The 12,102-nt window shown below is 30.3% G+C and overlaps 3 protein-coding genes across 3 annotated transcripts; 1 reads left to right on the top strand and 2 right to left on the bottom strand.

Annotated features, from left to right (window-relative positions):
• Window positions 1–358: 358 nt before the first annotated feature.
• LOC145751113 (mannan-binding lectin serine protease 1-like) lies at window positions 359–3,860 on the bottom strand. Its single transcript, XM_082567196.1, has 9 exons — window positions 3,776–3,860; window positions 3,468–3,708; window positions 2,819–2,886; window positions 2,608–2,747; window positions 1,874–2,035; window positions 1,429–1,529; window positions 1,263–1,358; window positions 880–1,036; window positions 359–578 (listed from the first exon to the last, which is right to left on the bottom strand). The coding sequence occupies exons 1-9, from the start codon at window positions 3,796–3,798 to the stop codon at window positions 370–372; spliced, it is 1,197 nt and encodes a 398-aa protein (XP_082423322.1). The 5' UTR covers window positions 3,799–3,860; the 3' UTR covers window positions 359–369.
• Window positions 3,861–4,750: 890 nt separating this feature from the next.
• Window positions 4,751–7,290, top strand: LOC145751629 (GDP-D-glycero-alpha-D-manno-heptose dehydrogenase-like). The gene is made up of 6 exons (XM_082567815.1): window positions 4,751–4,950; window positions 5,470–5,560; window positions 5,745–5,901; window positions 6,029–6,174; window positions 6,319–6,476; window positions 6,712–7,290. Exons 1-6 carry the CDS (start codon window positions 4,805–4,807, stop codon window positions 6,986–6,988), a joined length of 975 nt encoding a protein of 324 aa, XP_082423941.1. The 5' UTR covers window positions 4,751–4,804; the 3' UTR covers window positions 6,989–7,290.
• LOC145751628 (cyclic AMP receptor-like protein A) lies at window positions 7,197–11,496 on the bottom strand. Its single transcript, XM_082567814.1, has 8 exons — window positions 11,332–11,496; window positions 11,029–11,081; window positions 10,771–10,943; window positions 10,022–10,199; window positions 9,840–9,878; window positions 9,162–9,371; window positions 8,605–8,755; window positions 7,197–7,875 (listed from the first exon to the last, which is right to left on the bottom strand). Exons 1-8 carry the CDS (start codon window positions 11,383–11,385, stop codon window positions 7,717–7,719), a joined length of 1,017 nt encoding a protein of 338 aa, XP_082423940.1. The 5' UTR covers window positions 11,386–11,496; the 3' UTR covers window positions 7,197–7,716.
• Between the last annotated feature and the right edge of the window lie 606 nt (window positions 11,497–12,102).

The following is a 12,102-nucleotide window of genomic DNA, read 5'->3' as shown; positions in this document are numbered from 1 at the left end:
GGGACGGTTGTGACACAAATGCGCCCACGAGCTTTGCACAAAAAAGATAACAGAAATTTAAAACATGTCTTTGATTGATTTTTTCACGTATAGTTTAATTACTTTTAAAAAAATGTACTTCAAAACTTCATCAATATTTAGAAATAAATTTTATCCTTAACATAAGGAAGTTAACTTTACAATCTAATTATGCCCTCCTATAAAGATTTAAGTAAAAAGACAACGTAGAACTACTTTTTAGTTTATTTAAAAAAATTAATTTTTAATGTTTAAACACTGCAAATTTCATCAAATTACTTAAAAGCAATATTTTATACATGTCAATTAAACCAATTAAAAAGTACGTAATAATCATAGAAGTAGATTTAATTAAAAAGCTTCGCATATTGGAGTGTGGTCACTAATTGTCCCGTCTTTTAAACAAGCCGCCGTTTTCGCACCTCGAAGACGAAAACCTGACTCACAGCCAAATTTAAGAAAGCCCCCAAATGGAACATATGAATTCCCATTTAATTTTACAATATCCGAAGGCTTGACATACCCAAAACTTGGCGGATCAGGAATTAAACATTGAATTCCTAAAAACACAGAAGCAAATATATTTTTATGTTTTAAAATATGTAATGTGCAAGAAAAATGTATTTATCCATTGCAATAGAGGTGTGATGTTGTGGTTAGATTACTAGACTAAGATCTATTACATAAAGGTCTTGATTTGATCCCCATAGCTCCCATGTTGTAGCGCTCTAGGTAAGACGCTACGATATCATCAAAAACATCCGCTGAGTTAATAAAAATACGATGGCATCACCAAATCATTATTAAAAGTAACGAAAGTATTCAACAAAGTAATTTAAGCTATAAAAATTATTATTATACCCTTTGACTGGTATACGAGTTTAAATCCATTTTTTTCAGTAAGGTAGTCAGAGTGAAAATCGATTTCAATCCAGTTTGTGGCTGAGCTAATTATTAAGCCGTCTTCAGGTAAACTATTTCCACAATACGTTCCCAACTCACCACTACTATCTCGAATCTAAATATTATTAAAAATTTGTGGAAAAAGCTAAAGTTGTTCCCCAATGAGGTCGCATTTTTTCGCATATTGTGTAACAATATTGTATGAACTAAAAAGCAATATTGTTTTGTACTAACTTTATTCTAATAACTGTTTATTTAATTCACCCTGTTTGATATTGTGTGGGATCACCTTGTATAATTCAAGTAACATTTTAGTGTTGCCTATCTTACTTATGCTGTACCTTTATCCAGTCATATGCACATCTCCCAGTATTCAGATATTCCTCGATCGCGAATTCTTCTTCAAAGTGAATTGAAACAGTTTTTCCTGGGTCAGTCTAAATTTTTAATGATTATGTTTTACAATTGTATAATTAAACTTAAGTCGTATTTGTTCTAATGTTGTACCGATATACTCCAAGTGCAATCTGTTAAACGAGGGTAATGATCTGGGTAGCCAGGCGTTGTAATTGCTCCGTGTGGAGCAGTAATCGTGTCACCACAAATTCCTACAAGAGTAGAGTTAATAAAAGGGTGTGGTTTTTAACTTTATAAATTGTTTAAAAAATCATATTTAAATACTTATTATTTGCCATTTGAAGACAGATTTTATTTGCTTTCTTAAGAAAATAAGTTTTGACTTCTTGATTTTTTGGATTTTAAGTAATAATACCTTTCAAATTTGTCTTATATAACGTTTTTTGTTTTTACCAGAACGGTATATATTAAAACACCTATACTTCAACCTTTATTATCAGACTTATTGGCAAATATAATGTTTGCCAACAAGTCTGGTGCAAGCGATGATTCGTTATAATGAATGTTATTCACACATCTCAGATTTTTTGTTTACCTATACAATTAAATCCGTCATCCGCAAGTCTATATCCAGATTTACAAGAGCAATAATAACTACCAAGAATGTTATTGCAAAAATGCTCACATCTTCCGCTGTATTCATACTGTTGACCAAACTCAAGATTGGAAGGTATTGGTATATCGCATTCATTAATATCTGCAATAAAAAACTAACCAGTTGTACTTAAAAATATAGATTTAATCTAACTTCGGATTGACAGGGTGAAAATAAAGTACATTCAAGAAGCACAGTAGTCAGTTATTATCAAACATACTGAACACATTTAAAGTCCTATATTGGCGATTGATTTTTAGCCGAAACTTGATAAAGTTGGTGTCACTGAACACAAAAATAGTTTTAACTTCAAATAATTTGACTTACTTTTTAAGTTGTACTATTTAAAAAAAAATTAATTAGGAAAAAGGGGAAGTCCTGTTTATGATGACGTAGAAAGTACTAGCTTGTATACATTCACTACGCTACTTAGTACTTTCTACGTCACACAAAAAATATGGTAACCTGGTTTTGTGTTCAATATTTTCTAATATTTTTAAAATTTAAATCGTAAGTACCACGAACATTTTTAGAGGTTCTAAAGGCCTTTTGTGATGCAGTGTCAATTATACTAAAGTGCTATATACATCACTTGCAAAATTGCAAAATTCTCCAATAGAGCACTTCAATAGTAAAAAACAAAATGCATGTTATAATACAAAAAACTGTTTTACCTTCTGCATGAAAATGTGCTCGGAACCCGACGGGTTGTGGTTGGTCTGGTGTATCATTAGAGTAATCAGATTTCATGATTACAGTCATTACACTGCCAGTCGATTTAAATTTTTGGTGGACCAAGCGAGGGGCATCTTCACTAAAGCAGAATATAGTTGTGATATTTATTTCAAATGTTGACATAATAACATTAAATACGAAGTACTTTACCTGTATAACTTTGGGTTTCCGCAAAATCGACCAAACGTCGCGTTACTTGTATGTTCCCCGTCAATAATCTATAAACAAATAAAGTATTTGGTAAACAAGTGTTCTAAATTTTAAAAAGTTGAACGTAAAGTTTTAAGAAAAGTTTATTTTACTTAAAAAGACATAAACTTACCCAACAAAAATAAAAAATATTAACAAAACAATATTAAAGAAGTAATTTGAAAAAGTTTATATTATAAAAATTATTTAAATTTAAAAATTCCAAAGCGACTTTGTGAAAATACCTGTAAACAAAGTTTAAAATACTCGACATATTTGTGTTCTTACACATGCATATTTATGTGTATTACAGTTTTCTTTTATTAGTTTCTACGTGTATAATATATGACGAATACAACGAATGTATTCGACGTGTTCCTGCCTCTAGCAATAATTAAACCAGCGCCAACAAACATTTATAACATGCAGTGACTGAAGTCAGCGATTCTTAAAGGTTAACATTTTTTTTATACCTTAAACAATTTAAAAAAAAACGTTACTTCACTTTTTTGAAATAAGCAGAAAGACAATTTACAAACAAATATTTAAATGTTTGTTATAACAAATCATTTCAGTTACCAAACCTGAACATTTTGAATAGATAACTTACTTCAACATAGTCCAATGCACATGGCACCACCAAAAACGAATCTTCAATATCGAATTCAGTAAAGTACAAGACTACTCTAAAACCTGATTTCACTGTCAACTTCCAGTTATCATTTATAAAGTTTGAATAACTTTTGGTATGATCAAATCCAACCGAAGTAAATGTATGTTCTGGTGCTTCCAAGTTAAAAAACTTTCCATGAACATAATGTTGATTTGTAATAAACATCAACAAGACGCAACTATCAATAAAACAATAGGTTATCGACACTTACTTTTTATGTTATATAACAGAGATATTTAACTTACCAAATCTGTAAAGTATCCATCATTCAGCTGTTTACAATCAATGCAAAAAGTATAAAATGAAATTAAAACCAAGACCCAGTTAATTATTGAAGAAACTAATCAGGCCAATTTTGATAAAAAGTAAATACAAATGGCAAACAAAAACGGGCAAACACATTTTGGCCGAATAACAATAAATATTATTCAAATCCTGCTGAATATGCTTAAACTGAAGTTAACTATGCCAAATATATATTCTATTATGTAACAACGATTGGCGGGAAAACAGATTTATTTTACTATATTTTAATATACAAAAATATGTGACATTGTAATACAAAACTGAATAAAAAAACTAACAACAGTAATGGCAAGAATAAACCAAGTATTATAATTTGTCTTTTTCGTGGACAAAAATGTGTTTTAATTAAAAAAAGAACCTGTTAAAAAATTCAATTTTTAAATATTGTAAAAGGTGTATTTTAGTTGCTCAAATTACAACGAACATTGTATGTAGGTTTGGTCAACCAACGTTTAAACCAACCCTCGCCCTTTAACTAATACAACGTTGAATAATTCTAATTGGTTATTGAAAAAGAACCTAAACGACATTACTCGAACTTCGTTCCAAAAGTTGCATAACCTGTTATAAAATACACAGTATACGCATGTTATAACTATAAAGACGTGGCATGTGGCAATAAGGCCTTCGGCAATGAAACGACAAAAACCTTAAAAAGGACAAATTCAAGCTCATTATTTTTCGTTATACGCAGATAGCAACGACAATATCAAATTTTAGTAGTTATGATAATTTAAAAAACGTTAAAGGCATTAGGTTTTGTTTAAACGTTTGTGGGAGAATATTTGTTAATCTTTATACCTTAATTAGTTTAACTAAAAATTTTAAATAAAATAATGATCAAAAAAGTTTAAAAAAATCGAGGGTTTTCACTTGTACAATATTAACCTTAATTCGTTACGTGTAATAGATTATAAGATATTTATAAGTTTTTAATTTATTTAAGTTGCCTTTAAAAACCAGACATAATGAATCCAGGAATTCAACAAATACACAGAGATGACGAAAACATCAAAAAAGTTTTGGTGACCGGTGGAGCCGGGTATTTGGGTTCAACAATAGTGCCAATGCTTTTACATGAAGGTTACAAAGTCGTAGTCTACGACCTTTTCAAGTAAGTTGATTTTTACTCATATCTAAGTTTTATTGGACCGAACATATAAACAATATTTTGATAGAAATGGGCAACTAGAAAAAAACTGGTGGTTTAAATCATGTCATTGTTACTGTAACAAATGGTTGTTTACAATCCAAGTTTTTATTAATGGTTTTAACTAATATTACAGTAATCTTATTCAAATAGAATCAAAATATAAGTACAAGTTATTTACAAAAAACAATTAATCTAATAAAACACACTTAAACAAAACATCTAGCTAAACACTGAAAAGTTATACGAAGTAAGCCAGGCAAGGTGACAGGGTTGATAAGAAAAACGCCCCGAACTAACCGCGGAATGAAACTATAACGTTTTATAAGAACACTATTTAAACAATAGATAACGACAGTCCAATATTGTTACATTACCCAAACTAACTACATTTTAAAAGCAATATTGACTTTATGATATTAAGTAAAAAGGTATAACAATTAATTACACTTATTTTAATGTTAAAAATATTTTTTTATTTAGTTGGGGTGTCTTTCCACTTAACTCTGTAGTACACAACCCAAACCTAACTTTGATCAATGGAGATGTTTTGGACCAAAAAAATCTTAATGCGGTTAGTTATAAACAATATTTTATTTGTAATTAAACGAATTAATATCAAAGGCAAAAAAATTTAAGCAACAGGTTAAATTAGACATAAACAAAGAATTCTTATGTTTTCAATAATTTGAGTTTAGCTTTCCAAAAATTAAAGCAATTACAATGCTGAGTGCATGATATTAATTTCTTTCTAATAGGCCATGAAAGATTGCGATGCGGTAATACATCTTGCAGCAATTGTCGGCTATCCAGCCTGTACTAAAGACCCCGAAATGGCAAAATCCGTAAACGTAGAAGGAACTAGAAACGTGGTTGACGCTACCAGTAACCAGCGCATTATTTATGCTTCGACCGGTAAGTAACAGGCTTAAACGGAAAAGGTGATACAATTATGTGACGTCATAACGCCCACGTAAATTTTAAATACTGGTATTTTAACATTTGTGATTGCCTAACCTTACGTTTATATTTCTAAATATAGGGTCGTGCTATGGTGCGGTTAGTGGGACTTGTACCGAAGAAACGCCCATAAGTCCAATCACTCTCTATGGAGAAACAAAAGCACTGGGTGAGAAGATTGTTAGAGAAAAGGGTGGCGTCGGCCTAAGGCTAGCTACTGTGTTTGGCGTAAGTGATCTTTTATATAATTTTTTATACTAAAATCTCTGATGCCTAAATGTAATTCAATAGAAAAAGTTGTAGTTATTCATTCAAGTACGTGTTATATAGAGTTATGAAGCCTGTAATACAACTTGGTTTACTTAAAAACAGGTTTCGCCACGACTTCGTCTCGATTTGTTGGTGAACGACTTAACTTCCAAAGCTGTTTCGATGAAAACTTTTGACTTGTACGAAGGCGGATTTCGACGAACATTTTTACACGTTCGTGACGCGGCAAAGGCATTTATATTTGCCCTACAGCACTACAAGTAAGATAATTAACACTCTTGAAAAACAGGAACTCAAAATTCCAAACTTTAATCTGGATTAAGTCTGATTATAACATTTTAAAATCACTTTTAAAATAGGAAAATCTGTTCACTAAATAAAGGTAATCCAAATTAAACTAACGTCTTTTTTATGATAATATCAAACTGTTTATACAGTTTAAATTCTAAAGCTTTTTCTAAAATTTTTTTAGCTTAACTTACTTCTTGTATTTAGCTCAATGAGTGGCCAGGCTTACAACGTTGGAGACGAATCAATGAATATGACTAAAATTCAAGTTGCAAAAATGATTGAATCCAACGTAGAAGGTTGTCATATCACAGAATCAAACAGTGGTACTGATATGGACAAACGAGATTACGCTGTTTCTTACCAGAAAATCCGTTCGCTTGGCTACAAATCCGAGATTTCTATGGCAGAAGGTATCAACGAGTTAATGAAGGTTATACCGAATCTACGAAAAGAAGATATTGCAAAATGCAAGAATGTATAAAACTGGAAATATTGTAAAAACCACAACTTGCCTTAGTGAATTTGCATATTTGTATAGATACCTGGATTTCTATTGTCACATAGTTAACTTTAATATAAAATAATTAAACATTTGTTCTCTACGCGTCTAGCTTAAGAATACATGCTTATTTAAATATATATACTTGACTGTTAAAACAACTTTATATATTGCATTTATTTATAATACATAATGTATACATAATTTCTCTACATAGTATTAAAAGTCTTATATATTGATTTTTAAATAAACACATAAAAATACATATATATAATAAAATTTAAATAAAACATTAAAGAAAAAGTGTTTTATTAAAAGTTTGCATTTTTGTTTGTTAGTCAATTGCAGCGGCTATTTAATAATAGCAATAATATTTGGAAACATTGCAAATTAGAAAAATATAATAATTTAATTTCAGTAATTTTTTTTTGAATAAAGCGCAATAAATATTATTTGTTAATTACGTGAACTTAAAAAATTCGATATTTGATATTTTAAACGAATTATTAATCAAACGCTTAACAGAATTTTAACACTTCACACCGGCCCATTTCGCATGGTGCTACATTGATATTCCTATTAATTAATATTAAATGTGAAATACTGAAAAATATTCAAGATCTTATATTACAATACAACAAAAAATGTCAACCCTTGAGTATAAGTAAGCTTATTACAGAGCTAGTGCAAATTTATTGAGCTTCGTTTTGTTAATCAAGGTTAAAAGACCCGTAAGGTCGTTCGTTAGTTGAAGAATGTCGTCTGCTGACATCGGAGTCCATTGTGTTAGTGTGGCTGAAATTTTCGCCACCAGAAACTGTCGGGTATTCTCGAATGGCGGAAGACTCCGAGCGACTTGCCCAAGCCAACTTTAAAGAATACAAAAATATTTTTTATCTTCCAGACAAGATAGACTTGACAGTCAAGCAAAAAGCTGTATAAGTTTCAAAATACTGCATTGATTGTTACACAATCCAGTTAAGTTACATAATTGATAAATTTTAGCAGAAAGCATTCAAAAAACTGCAAAATATATATGTGCCAATCTACGTGATACATCCCAAATTCCGATATTACCATTTTTCACTATTACAGAGTGAGGTAACGTAATAATAGGTCACGCTTTTATACAGTTGGGGCAAACAAGGGTAGTGACAATAGCAAAAAATGTGTGAAGCAATAAAAAAAATAATAGCAGTTATACGTATTTTAGAAATAGAGTATTTTAAATTAAAGGTAGCATTATATATAAGAACATTTTTTACAACTGAGCCAAGTAATCTATCTAGTAATAATAATTGATTACATTTCCGCTGAGCATCTTATATAAATTATGTCATTTAAATTAAAGTAACTGATTGGAGGTAGGTGTAACAAGTATATGACTCATAAATAATGTTAACTCTAATGATTAATATTTAATTGAAACTTTGAATAGGAAAGTAAAAAAATTACAAAAAAATTTAAAAACCTAATTGTTATTTTCTATATTTATTTATCCCTGAAAAAACAAGCTTGAACTTCATTTTATCATGTACTTACTTGCTCTTATCATTATCATACAAAATAAAAATGAAATTGTCTGCATAGATAATTACCTGTATTTGAGTCCATGACAGTTTACTTCTGGTTTCAGGATCAAGTCCAAAAATAACTGCATTTACTGCACCTTGTAAAGGAGCAGTGAGAACCGTTAATATCCATAAAGCATAAACATCATCACCCTCATCAGTAAATGCATTGTGTATCCTGAAAATCAAGATTTGGAATTAGTAAAAAAAATCAAAATACAAAATTTGGTTTATTTTACTATACTAAACTTTGTTATTTTTTATTTTAAATTATCCTCGATGTTGGAAGGTCAACTTCACGACTAAACGTTAAGTAACGTCAGTTACCCTGACCCAGTCTCGAGTTGCCTTTGGCAGTTTGAGATTTTTTTGCCAGCTAGTTATAAGCTGCTGATTAAGTGTTGGATTAGTAGAAGTTTATATCGTTTAAAGCACCTTACTCTAGGGCACTACAGCACAAGGGCATTAAACCAAGGACACCATATAGTAAAGACAAGTGTACTGCCCACTACACCATGCTGTGGATTATTGAAAATAAACAAAAAAATAAGGTTTATTAAAAAAATAAGTTTAAACCTTTTAACCTTAAAATAAGTGGAAATATGGAAAGAACCAAATATACGAAAGGATATGCTTGTAAAATTTTAATATCGTCTTTAATGGATTTGTTCGTATGTTCAGCGTCTGGGTCGTAATTTCCCTGCCAGGATGCCATCTTTTTTTTCAAGAAGTAAATAATATAGGCATAAACCCCGAACATTCCGATAATAATGATAAACAGCGGAACATACCAGCTGTAAAGTAAAACAAAATTTAAAAAAATAAATACACAAAATCATAAAATAACAAATACAAAAAAAATTTAATGTGCTATTGCAAGTTTTTTTTGTATTTATTTGTCATTAAAGTAAAAAGGTAGACTTTATAAACTAAACATTAAGTAGCATCAGTTACCCAGACCCAGTCTTGAGTTGCCTTTGGAAGTTTAGGATATTCTAAATTGCCATCGAAATTTCTGAATAAATGCTGGCTCAGCCCTTTAAAAGCGCCTTATTTAAGGGCGCTACAGCATAAAGGTGGTGAAAATTGAACACAGGGTCTTACGTTGTGAGGCCAAGTGTTTAGACCACTCTAACCTGTTTGGTTTAGCCTTAGCAGTAGCTTATATCATTCATAGCAACTTACCCAAGGAACCAACTAAATGATAGCAAATTTTTTCTATATATAAAAATTGTTAAACTAAAAGAAAAAATTAAACTTACATTACAAATCTCCACGCTGTTGAAGAGTGTTTAATCCAACTACAAATAAAACAAAAAATTAAAAACAAATCATTTTGAAAATTGTGGTACAAAAAAAATGCGTTAAAATATTTTAAACATCAGATTTAAGATGCTAACAGTACAAATTAAAAATAAATTAATTGTAAATAAATTTCACTTACCACCAAGCACCAGCTGGGCCATAGTTATCCCCAATCAATGGAAGTAAACTAACAACGAGAGGAAAAAACCAACAAACAATATGAAAATATTTCTCTTTTGATTCAGTTCTTCTTTGCCTTATCACATTCTGATATAAGTTGTATGTGATACAGGCTACCCACATTAACACAGTCCAGTCTAAAACATATTTAATTATTTATTGAACACTGAGCAAAGTAAAAAATTAAAGGCACTAAAAAATTTAAAATATTGAATTATTTTACTTTTTTTGCAAAAAGCATGTTTAACGATTATTTTATACAATATTTTTAATTGCTTTATTCCTTATGTAAAAGGCTGCCTTAATGGTCTAAACATGGTGTAAAACTTGTTATCCCGACCCAGTCTTAAGTTGGCTTAAGCAGTTTAGGATATTTTTGATCACAATTTTTCCAAAATTAACCTACTAATTGGTTTTAAGCTCGACAGGGATTCAGTCTTTATTGGATGCCTTATTTGAGAGTGTTACAACATAGAAGCAGAAGCATAAGGATCAGACACAGGACCTCATGTAGACATTTAGGGGAACCAAGCATTTTTGCAGTTACACCACACTGCCAGTTTAAATTCCATATAGTAGACTTTAAAATTACCGTTAAAACTTTAAAGCTAATAGGCAAATAGATCACTATGATTTAAACTTTTGGCTTAAACTGTATTTTTTATCCACAGGTCAATAATCAGATAATACTACTAAAAAAGTACTTACCAAAAAATGTCAGCCACCATGCTTCAAAATCACAGACTGGTCCATCTTTTAACATTTTTCCCATTAAATAACCAATTGCATCAAACATGGCAGCAATACTTAGATACAAGATCAATCTTTGTGCCAAAACGTTGTATTTCCGAAAAAGCCATATTGTCAATATCATGAAAACGCTGTAAAAAATAGAATTAATTTTTTAATCATATAAATATATTAAACAGTTATGGTATTCTACGACTTATTATACATTATACTTACCAACCAACTAATGAAAATGTTGCTGTCGCTCTTTTTAAGGATACAATAACATTCTAAACAAAAAAATGGTTAACTATTTAGGCGTTTAGTCTGTCAAACAGATATTTAACTATACTGTCTTTAGTGACAAGTTTAACTTATGTTTTATGCTGTATTTTGTATTGTTGACAAAATAAAATTTTATTTTATTGTGTACCAGATATTCTGGCACAAACACCTATAAAATAACTGCCTAATTGTGAACAACTGACACCAAAAATAGTAAAAGTGTTATGTTAAATTTTGAAAATAAATTGAACTTACACATTTATGGGCATCCCCCTTAAATAAGGTACAATCTTCTGAATTGTTACTCATCTTAATGTACGACTATCCAGGTATATTTACTCACAATTTTCTTACTTTTTACTTTTACAAACTAATTTACTTTACAAACTTAGTCAAATTCAACCAATAGCCTAACTATAAACAATCACAACATAACTTAATGACGTCATTTATCACGTGAGAAATAGTCATAACATTTCGTCATAATTTTTTTGTATAGGTTGGTTACGCATTAATGCCGTTAAAAAAATTTAATAGTAGAATAGGATTGCAAAATAAATTTAATGATTTACATTTTAAAGCATGTTAATATAGCTATTACCATCATTACCATCATTACCAAATACCACCACTGATCCTACTTGACCGCTAATACTCTAATTCAAGGCAAATAGGATGACCCCAGTCAGGTAGAGTGGCGTCGCGACGAACCACGAGCAGAAAAGTTTTAGGTTTGAGCCTCACCAATGTCATTCTATCTGCCCTTAGGCCAAGAGTTTACAGATAGCTCAAACACGTTTCAACCGGCAATCGCACACCCTTATCCAACAAAAATATCAAAAACCTATCCCCTTAAAGGGAAATGAAAAAAATAGTATAACCATGTAAAGCTAGGACAAGCAGGAGTGTAATAGGCCTATTAGAGTAATATACATTTTAGGGACACCAATTGTACTGTCTTTTAACAGAAGTGTTTTTGTAGGACTTACGGTAACTTTTTAACATTATGTTTATGTATTAAATACA

This window comes from Corella eumyota, chromosome 4 (assembly GCF_963082875.1).
Source record: "Corella eumyota chromosome 4, kaCorEumy4.1, whole genome shotgun sequence".
NCBI classification, from domain to species: domain Eukaryota; kingdom Metazoa; phylum Chordata; class Ascidiacea; order Phlebobranchia; family Corellidae; genus Corella; species Corella eumyota.
This window is presented reverse-complemented; position numbering and strand designations above follow the sequence as displayed.

What these genes read in the sequence shown, in the direction of transcription:
- LOC145751113 (XM_082567196.1), bottom strand. Translation starts at nt 3,798, where the DNA reads ATGATGGATACTTTACAGATTTG. An exon ending in GTGCATTGGACTATGTTGAA is followed by an intron (nt 2,887 to 3,467) that starts GTAAGTTATCTA and finishes ATTTGTTTATAG; the next exon opens with ATTATTGACGGGGAACATAC. An exon ending in GTGCATATGACTGGATAAAG is followed by an intron (nt 1,037 to 1,262) that starts GTACAGCATAAG and finishes AATAATATTTAG; the next exon opens with ATTCGAGATAGTAGTGGTGA.
- LOC145751628 (XM_082567814.1), bottom strand. Translation starts at nt 11,385, where the DNA reads ATGAGTAACAATTCAGAAGATTGTACCTTATTTAAGGGGGATGCCCAT. An exon ending in GGCCCAGCTGGTGCTTGGTG is followed by an intron (nt 9,879 to 10,021) that starts GTAAGTGAAATT and finishes TTTTATTTGTAG; the next exon opens with TTGGATTAAACACTCTTCAA. An exon ending in TGTCATGGACTCAAATACAG is followed by an intron (nt 7,876 to 8,604) that starts GTAATTATCTAT and finishes TATTCTTTAAAG; the next exon opens with TTGGCTTGGGCAAGTCGCTC.
- LOC145751629 (XM_082567815.1), top strand. Translation starts at nt 4,805, where the DNA reads ATGAATCCAGGAATTCAACAAATACACAGAGATGACGAAAACATCAAA. An exon ending in ACCAAAAAAATCTTAATGCG is followed by an intron (nt 5,561 to 5,744) that starts GTTAGTTATAAA and finishes TCTTTCTAATAG; the next exon opens with GCCATGAAAGATTGCGATGC. An exon ending in TTTGCCCTACAGCACTACAA is followed by an intron (nt 6,477 to 6,711) that starts GTAAGATAATTA and finishes TCTTGTATTTAG; the next exon opens with CTCAATGAGTGGCCAGGCTT.